Source organism: Carassius carassius, chromosome 26, assembly GCF_963082965.1.
Source record: "Carassius carassius chromosome 26, fCarCar2.1, whole genome shotgun sequence".
NCBI lineage: Eukaryota > Metazoa > Chordata > Actinopteri > Cypriniformes > Cyprinidae > Carassius > Carassius carassius.
Window position 1 is genome coordinate 31,222,660 of NC_081780.1, and position 13,510 is coordinate 31,236,169.

General features: G+C 39.5%; 1 protein-coding gene across 1 annotated transcript in view; it reads left to right on the top strand.

Moving 5' to 3' along the window:
- LOC132106167 (NACHT, LRR and PYD domains-containing protein 3-like) overlaps nucleotides 1–13,510 on the top strand; it is a 147,144-nt gene that overhangs the window by 30,231 nt on the left and 103,403 nt on the right. Inside the window, exons 2-5 of the mRNA XM_059511829.1 lie at nucleotides 9,535–9,813; nucleotides 9,943–9,999; nucleotides 11,163–12,975; nucleotides 13,146–13,322. Of these exons, the coding sequence (XP_059367812.1) occupies nucleotides 9,555–9,813; nucleotides 9,943–9,999; nucleotides 11,163–12,975; nucleotides 13,146–13,322 (2,306 nt within the window). The 5' untranslated portion in view covers nucleotides 9,535–9,554. The remainder of the gene's footprint in view (nucleotides 1–9,534; nucleotides 9,814–9,942; nucleotides 10,000–11,162; nucleotides 12,976–13,145; nucleotides 13,323–13,510) is intronic.

Below are 13,510 nucleotides of genomic sequence, written 5' to 3' on the forward strand. Positions count from 1 at the left end.
GTGTTGGCTTGTTCCTTACTGAAGGCCTCCATAAGATCAGCATATTCCTCTGGCAGATCGGGAATGGACTCTTGTGCTGGAGCGAGTGACACGGAACAGACAGGAATAGGTTTGACCAGGGAAAGACAGTTCTGTTGACAATAATTGCTCCACTTCACAACTTGACCCTCTCTCCAGGAAATCTGGGGGTTATGCAGACGTAGCCAGGGTAATCCAAGAATCACGGGTGTGTGAGATGTGGGGAGAATGTAGAATTGAATCCTCTCCTTGTGAAGTAAACCAGCCGCCATCAAGATCTTGCGAGTGAAGTGAGTAATGGATCCAGAACCCAGTGGTCGACCATCTATTGTCTCCACTGAGAGAGAGGTAGAGCATGGAATCAGTCGAATGTTATACCTCTTAGCGAACTCCTCAGAAATGAAATTGCCCGCAGCCCCAGAATCGAGTAAAGCGGAAGTAATAACTTGTTTGTCTTTTATCCATAATTCAACAGAAATGCTTACGCACTGAGTATCACACATGGAAGTGAGAGGAGTGCTCACCGAGCATTGTGAGGAGGTAGATGCATGAGTGGGGCAGTTGTTACGTTGATGGCCAGGTAATCCACAATACATGCATTGCCTGTTAGAGATACGTCGATCTCTCTCCTCCATATCAATCAACTTTTTTTATTCAAGACACAGAGGTCCATAGAGACAACACAGTACAGATATATACATAAATACAAGACAATACAAAACATTTAAGTATGATGCAGGTGAGGCATCATTAAAACATATACAGGCTTCGGGTCCAATGTTTCCAAAAGCAAGATGTGTACCTTGTGTCACTCTTAGAAACATCAACTATGGACACAATGATCATATTCTTAGACCCCGTCAGTCTGCACATGAATCTATACATAAAATTTCTTAAAACAGCATTAAAAGTGGGCACATTGTTAGACACAAACATTTCACTGGCACTACTCCACCTAGGAATTTTAAGCACAATTCTTAGTGCATCATTTTAAGCCACTTGAAGTTTTTTCATTTTCGACTCACTAAAATTACACCACAGGTGGGCAGTATACAGTGGAGTGCAATAGGTTTTGAAGAGTGAGATTTTAACATCAGGAGTGCACATGTGGAATTTGCGTGCCAGCATGTTTGCCTGCCCATACAGTTTTCCACACTGACGCTGCACATCATCATCATCACAGAGGTCATCTCTTATCACATGTCCCAGATATTTAACTTTCTTTACAACCTCTAGTGGTTCACCTGCCAATGAGTAAGAAGTATAGACACACTTCTTATCCTCCTTGGTTCTAGTGATCAGCACCACACTCTTCATTGAGTTAAATATTATATCAAACATTAGTCCATATTGAGAGCATATTCTAAGAAGTTGCTGCAGGCCAGCACTGGAGGGAGACAGTACCACCAAATCATCAGCATAAAGCATATGATTAATGAGACTATCCCCCACCAAGCAGCCAGTTCTACAACCCTTTAGCTCCCTAGATAAATTATCCATGTACAGATTGAATAGCACTCATCCCCCACCTGACTTGCATAGTTTGGTGAGAGTACCAGAACTGCAATATCCTGATTAGGTAAGAGGGGACACCACGCTCATGTAGTTTACCAAACAGTTTCCCATGGTTGATACGATCAAAAGCCTTAGACGCATCCAGGAAACACATGAAGACTGCTATTGCGTGATCTGTACCTATGGACAATTTCTTTAAGTGCATAAATAAACAGATCAGTTCCATGCTTGTTCTTAAAACCAAACTGATTATCCGTTGACGCTATGTATTCTGCAAGCCTATACATAAGGATCCATTCTAGTACCCTGGATAGTATACTTGCGAGTGCAATAGGTCTATAGTTATCTATACTAGTTAATTTACCAGTCTTATTTTTAACTACAGGTACTAGCAAGACAGATAACATGGATCCAGGAAGTATGCCATGCTTCATTAACCCAGAAAAGCAAAGAGCAAGTAAAACTGAAATACTTTGACTAGCGTATTTCAGATGTTCTGCTGTTATTCTATCCCGCCCACAGGCTTTGTTCATTTTAAGTTTGTCAATAGCATAACATACTTCCTCCGGTCCAATGACTACACCATCACTATGAGGTATCTCTCCTATGTTAAACACATCACTCTTCACACAGTTAAAAATGTTCTCATAGTGTCTCCTCCATAGCTCTGCAATATTTTCAGGTTCAGTAATACCATCAATACTAGAAGGCAGTGGCATTTTGCTGTTGTTACCCACTTTCACCTCCTTCCAGAACTCATAAACATTATTAGATTGTAACTTTCTCGCCATAGAGTTCGCCCTCATAGTCTGCTCATTTCTTTTTATAAAACGCACAGCATATTTAAACCTAGCATTAGACCGTACCTTGTGCTCACAGACTGGGCCATGCCTAGGTTTGCCTGCTAAGACCCATCTTCTAAATGCATTTCTTGCCTCCATATGAACATCATGGACATAATCATTCCACCCTGGTCTTACAGTATGTTGTTTCACCACTTTACTTCTTAGTGGTTCACTTCCATCAACTAAACAGTTCACAATTCTATCATACATTACACATAGGTCATTATTGTGACTTACATTCTTACAGCTGCTATCCACACACATAATTGCATCAACAGGTAACTCAATATTTCTCAAGTGCACATCAGTCAATAACTTGTAATATTGCAGGTCATCTTCTGTAAGCCTTGTCCAGTCCAGTATCTCACCTGGTTTATGGCTGTCACTACAGACAAGCTCAGGTAGACCCTTAATATTTATGAACATAGAGACAGGAATATGGTCTGCTGTGGCCAAACCATATAGGATCTCAGCCTCCTTTATACAATCATGTGCATCAGCTGTAGATATACAATTGTCCAACCAGGATATAGTATGCCAAGCTTCACTCACATGTGTATAGCTATCAGCTGGCAGTAATTCCTTAGTGGACAAAATAACCTTGTTATCTTTGCAGAATTGTGTCAAGTGTTGACCAAAAAGTGAATTAGTATCTGATATATCAGCATTCAGATCCCCCAAGACAAATATGGATGTATATTCACTTTCCCTTATGTAAGACTCAATAAAAGCAAGCTTATTCAAGTACTCATTTTCATTTTTGTGACATTCATATGGAGTGTATACATTTAAGATTATAAAAACATTCTTATTATGCATCACCTTAATTCCTATGCACCAGTCCACATCTAACCTGATCACAGTGACTAATGGGTCAAGTTTCTTGTGCCAGAATATGGCCACACCTCCTGGGATCCTGCCACGCAGAATTCTGGTGTTTAGGTCTGTCGTGGACAGGTGGTACGTGTTAATCTGCATGGGCTCAGTAGGTTCATGAGACGGCAAGAAGACTGTGTGATCCGTGCAACGAGAACTGGATCGTCGGGCATGTTGCAGATTGTCAATGGAGATGGTCAGTTCGATGAAACTATTAAGATCTCTGCCCTCGTCTCTGCATGCTAGCTCAGCTTGAAGATCATAATTCAGACCCTTGCAGAAGAGTACTTTTAACGTGTCGCTCACCCAGTTAGTTTGTGCCGCCAGAGTGCGAAATCGTAGGGCATAATCAGCCGCCGTCATTTTGCCTTGCGATAACTCCAATAGGCGATCTCCAGCTCCCCTTCCCTCCTTAGGATGATCGAATACGGCCCTGAACTGTTGTAGGAAATCATGAAAGGAGGTGAATGCAGATCCATCGGAGCCCCATACAGCAGTAATCCATTCCAGTGCTTTCTCAGTCAGCAGTGAACAAACAAAGGCAATCCTCCCAGTATCAGTCGTATACAGCGTGGGTTGCTGTTCAACAAACAGTGAGCATTGTTAAAGAAATCCCTTACACTTGCTGGCGTCACCGTTGTATCTCTCCAGGAAAGCGAGACGGGGTTTAACCTGGGACGGCGTCTCTGCAGCGTGGGCAATGGCGGACGCTTCCAGCGTTGGTGTGGCCGCGGGAGCTGAATGGAGACTCTGAACGGCTTTGACGAGTTCCTCTGTGATAGACGTCAGTCGATTCATCTGAAACGGGTTAGCAGCGATCTGACTGGCTTGGGCCGCCATGGTGGTATGAAGACCTTCATAAGCCGCTGAATCTCGTGTTGGCGAAGTCTTCTGTTATGACAAGAACTCGACAAGGGATCCATATGCAGGCTTTATTGCAGAGACTCGTAGTCGTACAGGCAATGGTCAATACCAGCAGTATCAGCAACGGTACGTAAAGGATATCAAACAGGATCGGCAACAGGAAATCAAAAACGGGTAATAACGCTCAGAAATGACAGACACAGCAAATCAAGACTTCACGTTGAGCTGTAGTGATAGTCCAGTTTATATACAAGTCCTGATGATGAGCACCTGTGACGGTGATCAGAGTCCAAGGACGGGGCTTGTGGGAAATGTAGTGTAGTCAGTGTAGATGAATGAGTGGATGCGTGTGTGTCAGTATTCAGGTGAGGGTGCCCTCTGCTGGCCACCAGAGGGAATCACGGGGTTCGTCTCCGTGACAATATCCTAGACAAACTACTCAAACTTGATGAAACATACCCAATCTCTCCCTCACTTGCACTTTATAAAAAACAACTTATGTTACAATCAAAATATGATTGCCTGATGACTCATATTGTAGAGAGACATCTGCAGCAATCCAAGTAACGTTTTTTTGAACACAGCGATATGGCAGGTAGACTTCTAGCCCAACAGGCCCGCGCGGCCAGTGCCTCTAGATTACTTCCAAGAGTTATGTCACCTAGTGGTAATCTTACTTCAGACCCAGCTGAAATCAACAGTTTTTTTTAGACTTTTACATTAACCTCTATTCCACTGAGCAGTCTTCAGCTTCATTAATGTTCCCCAATCGCCATTGAGCTATGAGCTATTAACTCAATGCAAAATAAGAAATCCCCAGGCCCGATGGGTTTACAGTTGAATTCTGCAAAGCATATTCTACTTTACTAGTCCCAATTTTAGTGAGGATGTACAATAATTCATTTCAACAAGGCCAACTCCCACCGACGCTGTATATGGCTTCTATATCCTTGCTTTTGAAGAAAGACAAGATTCCCACTTCCTGTGGTAACTACAGACCCGTTTCTTTATTAAATGTAGACTACAAGATATTAGCCAAAATTATATATCTCCACCTCCAAAATGTAATGCCATTCATAATTTCATTGAATCAAACAGGCTTTACATTGGATAGACATTCTTTCTTCAACACTCTGAGATTACTTGACATTATTTTCTCTCCCTCATCTAATACCCCTGAAGTCATAGTTCCATTGGACCCGGAGAAAGCTTTCGAAAGGGTCGAGTGGGAATACCTGTTTTTTGTGTTAGGAAAATTCGGGTTTGAACCCCAAACTCATTTCTTGGATACGGCTTTTGTACGCTTTCCCGTCTGCATTGGTATATACCAACGGTGTGTGATCACCACCCTTTTTACTTCAGAGGGGGATTGGTCAAGGCTGCCCACTTTCACCTTTGCTATTTAATATAGCTATTGAGCCCCTGGCCACCTGGCTTCGAAGTCACAATGCATTTCAAGGCATCACACGTCATGGATTGGTTCATAAACTTTCCCTCTATGCAGATGATTTGTTATTGTACCTCTCCGACTCTATAGCTTCCCCCCCCCCTATAATATCTGTTCTAGAACAGTTTGGCTGCCTATCAGGGTACAAGTTAAACTTTAAAAACAGCTAGTTATTTTTTGTTAACCAATTGGCTAAATCTCCTCCTCATTCTTCATTCCCTTTTAAGTTAGCCTTGGATGGGTTTAAATATTTGGGGATATTAATCACCAGTTCGCTTAAAGACTTGTTTTTTAAAAACTTTACACCACTTTTGGAAAAATGCAAGTCAGATATTGCTAGGTGGAGTTCCCTTTCCCTTTCTGAAATAGAGCGTGCAAACATTATTAAAATGGTTATTCTGGCATTATTATTACGTTTTTGTATCTTTTTCAGCATCTTCCAGTCTGCATTAATAAATCCTTTTTATCTAATTTAGATCAGCAATTGAGTGGATTCCTTTGGAATAAAAAACCTGCTCGCATCAGAAAGTCAGTTCTTCAGCTTCCCAAATCTGAAGGGGATTTAGCACTGCCAAATTTTCGATACTACTATTGGGCTTGTAACATTCATAAATTACTATATTGGGTTGGCCTTAAAAAGTTCTGCCTCTAATGTGCCCTGGGTGCATGTGGAGATATCTTCCTCTCATTATTTACTTTCCTATATTTGCTCCCAGCTTTCCCCTGGGGTAGACAAAATCTCGAGCAATCCAATAGTTATTAATACCATTAAGACTTGGCATCAATTCAGAAAACAATTTGGTCTACATAGAGCATCGATTCATATGCCAATTTCAAATAATCACTTATTTTCCCCATCCCTTTCAGATAACTTCTTTGAAATTTGGGCAGCTAACGGTCTCTCTACTCTAAACGACCTGTATGAAAACAAAGGCTTCTCCTCTTTCTCTTCTTTTTCAGATAATAATCATCTTTTTTGTTTTTTTCAAGTGAGGCACTTTATTCAAAAGCTATTTCCCCATTTTCCCAATCGTCCACACGAATCAGAAATTGATTCAATTCTCATCTTCGACCCTGGTCAAAGACGACTGATTTGAACCATTTACGGTAAAATAATATCCTTAACCCCTTCTCCGATTGACTCTAAACTAACCTGGAAGCATGATTTGGGCATTGACATTTCAAATGACCAGTGGAAAAACATTCTCAGTCTAGTTCACTCTCCATCTATTTGTGCTAGACATGCCCTAATACAAGTGCTTCACAGAGCTCATTTCACTAATGACAGACTGGCTATACTGTTTCCTAACAAAAGTGACGCCTGTAACAGATGCAAACAGTCCCCAGCCGATCATCTTCACATGTTCTGGTCATGCCTGGTGCTATCAGATTATAGGTCTGAGATTTTCAGAACTCTCTCAAAGGCCCTTAATTACATGATTGTCCCTAATTCCTAGACTGTCCTGTTCGGCCTTTCCCCAATCTCATGCATACTAGAGCTGTAATCGGGCCATAAAAGTTAGGCACTACAGGTTTCGGCCCGAGCCCGACAAGTACATTTTGATTGACAGCTTTTTAAAAGCCCGAACCCGTTTACAGCCAGACATTATTCAAATGTGCGCACGCACACAGCTCTTTTGCCTTTTGTCTTTTATTTGGCAATAACGAAATTAAGATAAAGGCTCCACCGGATTTGCTTCGCCACTAGCAGCTGACATTTAATAAAAGAATAATGCCAACATTAGCGTAAATACACTGTCTACATCAGGCATTTAAGACTCAATGAATATTTAGTTATCATTTGAAAAACCTTTACTCACAGAGATTAGGCTAAGCCTACGTGTTTTTGTGGAGGAAAATGATTGAATCCACTGTAGATGTCTTCAGCATGTTCCTGTGCTCACTGATGGTGCGTCATTATTCACTCATTATTCTCATTATAAACATGGTCCAAACTTTTCCACACCTCAGACTTTGCTTTAGTTGCTGGTGCAATCAAAACGTAATCGCCAGAGGCAAGCCTCCGTTACACCTACTCAGCATACATTTTCAGATCTTTCTCGCGCTAAGCGAAACACATCACATGACCGCTCGTTTACCTCGCAAACCGGAGCGCGAGCCCGAGCCCGCGTAAGATAATATAAATTAAGCCCGAACCCGACCGAACCCGTCGGGTCCCGTCAGGTTCGGGCAAAGATCTTCAGCTCTAATGTATACCAGCTACAGCGCACTGCGTCATTGCCTTTACTACTTTGCTGGCCAGGCGTGCCATCCTCCTTAAATGGAAGCATGCTTCTCCTCCATCACATGACGATTGGATAAGAGAGCTATTCCAATGCATCTACCTTGAAAAATTAGACATTCTCTTAAAGGCTCATTGAGATTATTTCATAAAACCTGGAGCCCTGTACTGACTACTATTGAAGTCCTTATCTGGATGTCAAGACCTCCTGATTAGTTTTTCCTTTGTTTACTGTCTTATTACTGTGTAGTAAAGTGTGTATAGTGTTGGGGGGGGGGGGGGGGGTGTTGAGTGAGGGTCTATATTGCTGTGTGGAACTGTTCTGTTGATTTTCTTTTTCTTTCAGACACTCTGTTTCTTTTTACATCTGTTGTAACACCTCTTATTTGTCTGCAGAAAACAATAAAAATAAAATAAATTATGTATACAGCTTAATCATTTTATTATTTTACTTTATTTTTTAATTTAATTTAATTTAATTTTCATTATTAAATAAATGTTTTTTTAATTAAGTGCTTCATTAGAGCTGTCTATAAAGACCAGCAGGCAAGAGTAGTGTTATCAGTCAGGAGAAGGAGGTGGATTTAATTATATTGTAAGCTCATTTTGTTATTTTTAAAGTATGATGTGATTTGTAGGTTGAAAGTGCTTTATGCTTTACACATTTTTAACTATATAACCATCTGTGTTCTAACCCACAACATCTGGCCCTGAATCCTTTATTTTTATAGAAACATTTTGTGGGATTTCATGTCACATGATTAAATGGAAAACCAGAAGTAGTTCATGGGGACGTACGAAACGTTTCAGTGACGTAACAAAGCTTTCTTTGCTCAAATCATGTGACCTGGCCGGTCTGATTCAAAAGATTTGCAAATGTTTTGAAGCTTCATGTTGCAGTGTTTTGAATGTGCCCATCACTACTCTCTCTTCTTGTTGTTTGGACTATAACCATATACCTGGATTATCTGTCTTGTTTTGCCCCCTGGATTATGTTTGCCGCCAATTGACCTCATCTGTTCACTGGACTACTCTTGTGTCTTACCCGTGCCATACCCATTTTCTGGTGTTTAGACCCTGCCTGTGTTTTGACCATGTTTATTAATAAAAGCTTGCATGTGGATCTGCACGCCTCACATCTTGTTCGCTCCATTACACTGGTAAAGTATGAATAACACGCAGAGCTGCTTTGTTTGCAGCATTAACCAAAAAAATGCTGTATTTCTGCTGTTCCAAAAGCACCTACTGGCAAAGAGTGAATTTGCATCTTCATTCAGCCTGTCTGCTGATTTTTTTTGTGCAAGAATATCATAATTTCACAAAGCTTAAGTCATAACATTGTATTTTCTTTTAAATCCTGAAATTGTACAATCTAATAATAAAAAAGATCTCATACTAAATGTGTGTAGTATCTTTGTTTGGATCTTGATTAAACTTTAATGCCAGTTTAACCACAAATATATTTACTTCAAAGCAGAACAGGTAACAACAACATCTGCATCACCATTTCTCATAGTTGGTAAATACTAATTCTTAAGATACTGACATGTCATGTACAGTACTGTTTCACACTTACAGAACCATGTAACTCAGAAGTTTTTTTCTTCAAAACAATTGTTCAATATTTTATGATGATTAATTTGTCTCAGAGCTTCATAGTCCAAATAACCTTTGAGCACTTAGATCCCCATGTTAAAATTACTTCAGATCTTCTTCTTGTCCTGCAGCTGTGAATCGGTGAAGGACGATGGCATCTGTTGAAGATCTGCTTGTGAACTCACTGAAGGAACTGGGAGAAGCTGAACTGGAGGAGTTGCAGTGGCGCTTAAGGAAAGATCATGAGTCTATATCAAAGTCTGAAATGGAGAATGCAGATCGGTTAAAAACTGTGGATAAGTTAGTGGCTTGTTTTGGACAAGAAGAAGCTTTGAAGATCACTGTGGACATCCTAAAGAAAATGAAGAAGGAACAACTGTCTAAAGATCTGGAGAAAAAACACAAGAAAGGTTTATTTTACTGTGACTATAACATGACATACTGTTTACCAGCATGACATTTGATATAATATTTCCTCTATGCTGATGTGATTGTGTGATATATGTTTCTCAATGAGTATTTCTCTCTCTTTCTCACAGCTCAGACCGAGGGCAATACAAACACATCTGTTGGAGCTGATTCAGATCAAATCAGGAGTAAATAACAATCACTTAGTCTTTAAAGGAAACAAGAAAAATTATATTACAGAACAAGTCATATCAGCAACAGATTTTATACAAATATATAGAATAAAAATGTGTGTCCCCAATGATAAGCAGTTTACATTTGTATACAAATGTAATGTTTAGTAAAGTTAACCAATAGGTGACATTGTCACCGAATTGATTCAGGTTACATCTACATTAATTCGGATACATTTTCAAATAGCATTTTTCATTTTAAAACACTCTGTCCACATTAGCGTTTTCCATAAGTTTCTTATCCGCACTGAAATGTAGGAAAAAATAAAATTCACCTAACTGCACATATGTAATACCTCAAAAAAGCTCACTGAAATAATACAAATGGAACAGCCATATTAAGTTTTCATGCAATTCTTCTGGGAGGATAATTTTATTGACAGAAGTATCTCATCATTCACTGAAATGTCAAAGTATCACTCATTCACTATTATTCATTTGATCTAAAACTCAGCTTGCCCCCATGTTTTGCCACAAGACAGAAACTGTGAGTAAACTTTGTCATCTTGCAGGACTGTAATATTAAGAATCTGCAGAGTAACATATCTTTAGCAACAGTGGGACAGTGAATAGAACATAACAGACACAATAGGAGTATAAACATAGATATGTATTAGAACAATATGCGTCCCACGACTAAACGTGTCATTTTCAAAAGCATCCATTTTCACAGTCCACACTACAAATCAAAAACAGTTTTCAAATTTATCCACTTTGGTTTTCAAAAAGCTTTGTTTTCCTTGATGGAAAGGCCAAAACAGAGAGAAAAACATGTTTTCAAATGAAAACGTGTGTGGACGAGGACTTCATATCATCCAGACATGATTACGATCACACATGCAAAAGTTCATTTAAGCAGGTCAAAACAGCCTTGCATCCTGTTTAATGTGCTAGATGATGTGGAAACCATGATGTTAAGATGATCTGAATATATAAGAACAAATAAGAATATATAAAAAAACATATTCAGGAACTGTAAATTGGAACCAAGTCGTTAGGGATGTACAGTGCTGTTTCCAACAGTATTTAATTTGTCTGAACTAGTTAGCTTACAATGATGATATGAATAAAATAAATATTTATATTATATATCTTTATATCTTTTTTATTTTTTATAGAGCTGCAAAACTTCTTGAATACTCAAAAAATCAACATGAAGAAGAAAGCACAATATATATTTGAGGGCAACAAAGAAAATGACACAGATCTCAAAGCTATATACACTGAACTGTTCATCACAGAGGGAGATATGAAAGATGTCAATCAGGAACATGAGATTCTGAAGATTGATGATGCTCTAAAGACCCACAAATTGCAGGGCGAAACAATCAAATGCACAGATATATTTAATGCATTGAGGAAAAAGAATGAGAAGAAAATTGTGCTGACCAAAGGAGTTGCTGGCATTGGAAAAACTGTCACTGTGCACAAATTCATCCTGGACTGGGCAGAAGGAAACACCAGTCAGGATATAGACTGTGTGTTCCTGCTTCCATTCAGAGAGATCAACATGATTAAAGACGGAGAGGTTAACTTCCATGAGTTTCTGCTGAAATTATATCCTGAACTGAAGGACCTGGAGAAATCAAAGTTATATACAGAATCTAAACTTGCCTTTATATTTGACGGACTTGATGAGAATCGCCTGCGTCTGAATTTTAACAGTAGGTCACTGAACACTGTTGAGGAAAGATCATCTGTAGATGTGCTGTTCACAAATCTGGTCAAAGGGAATCTGCTTCCATCAGCTCTGGTCTGGGTGACCTCACGACCAGCAGCAGCCAATCAGATCCCTCATGAACATGTAGGTTTGTTCACAGAAGTGCGAGGATTCACTGAACAGCAGAAGGAGGAGTACTTCAGAAAGACGATCAAAGATGAGAGTCTGGCCGAAAAAATTGTCTCACATATTAAGACATCTCGTAGTCTCTACATCATGTGCCACATTCCTATGTTCTGCTGGATCACAGCCACAGTACTTCAGCATTTTCTAATTGAAACCAATGCAGAGAGCATCAGCACAACACTCACTGAAATGTACATCCACTTCTTGCTTATACAGATGAACATGAAGAGCAAGAAGTATGATGGAAAAGATCAAGGACAACGTACAAAGCTCTTACGTTCAAATAGAAAAATGATTCGGAAATTAGCCAAGCTGGCATTTAAACAGCTGAAACAAGAAAACATAGTGTTTTATGAGAAAGATCTGAAAGAATGTGGTATTAAAGTGGGTAAAGACACTGAGTTCACAGGAATGATCGCTGAGATTTTTAAAAAGGAAAATGGACTTTATGAGAAAAAGGTCTTCAGCTTTGTGCATCTAAGTGTTCAAGAGTTCCTTGCTGCAGTGCATGTGTTCATCTGTTACCTGAACAAGAACAAGCAAGAGCTTCAGTTTTTCTTTGAAGATTCACAAACCATAGCCAGACCAAAGCTTTGGTCCCCTTTTAGAAGTCAAAATGTCACATTTCATGACTTAACAAAGAGTGTCATTGATAAAGCAATGCAAAGTAAGAGAGGACATCTGGACCTGTTTCTGCGGTTTCTGATGGGAATTTCACTGGAATCCAGTCAAAACTTGCTCCAAGGCCTGCTCAAACACACTGAAGACACCACAGAGAGCATCAGACAAGCAACTAAATACATTAAACAAGTTCAAGGCAAGAATATCTCAGATGAAGCTTCAGTCAACCTATTTTACTGCTTACTAGAGCTCAAAGATCATTCATTATATGAGGAAATCCTGAGACATCTCCGCTCAGATGAACATCCAGGAAGGGAGCTCTCATCTTCAATGTGCACAGTGCTGACCACAGTACTTCTGATGTCCAAGAAGGTGCTGGATGAGTTCAACCCAAAGAAGTTCACATCATCACAAGAAAATTTTAAGAGACTCATTCCAGCTGTGAGATGCTGCAGAAAAGCCATGTGAGTAATTTCACAGACTCCTGTTCAATTAAATATTTATTTCTACATCACTAAACAATTAAATGTCAAAATACTATGTGAATACTTTTCCTGTCCCCGTTATGAAGGGTAAATTTATTGCATAAACTGAATATCAGAAAATAATCTTACTAAACATTTTGTCTTGGCAGATTTGATGGCTGTGGTCTTGATGAAACATGCTGTGAAACTGTGTCTTCTGCTCTCCAATCCTCAAACTGTCATCTGACAGAGCTGAACCTGAGCAATAATCACTTGCAGGATTTAGGAGTGAAGCTGCTTTGTGATGGACTGAAAAATAGTCCGCACTGTCAACTTAACATACTGAGGTTTGACATTCACATTCACCGAATCACTATGTTAAAATATGTGGATGAATCATATCTATAGCTAGCATATATGTATACTGTAGTATGGATGTGGTTGTATCAGTGGTATTTTCTCACACAAGGTGGGCAATGCCTACTCAAAAACCAACATTTCCCAACCAACATTTATTAGTCACAACATGAGGGTA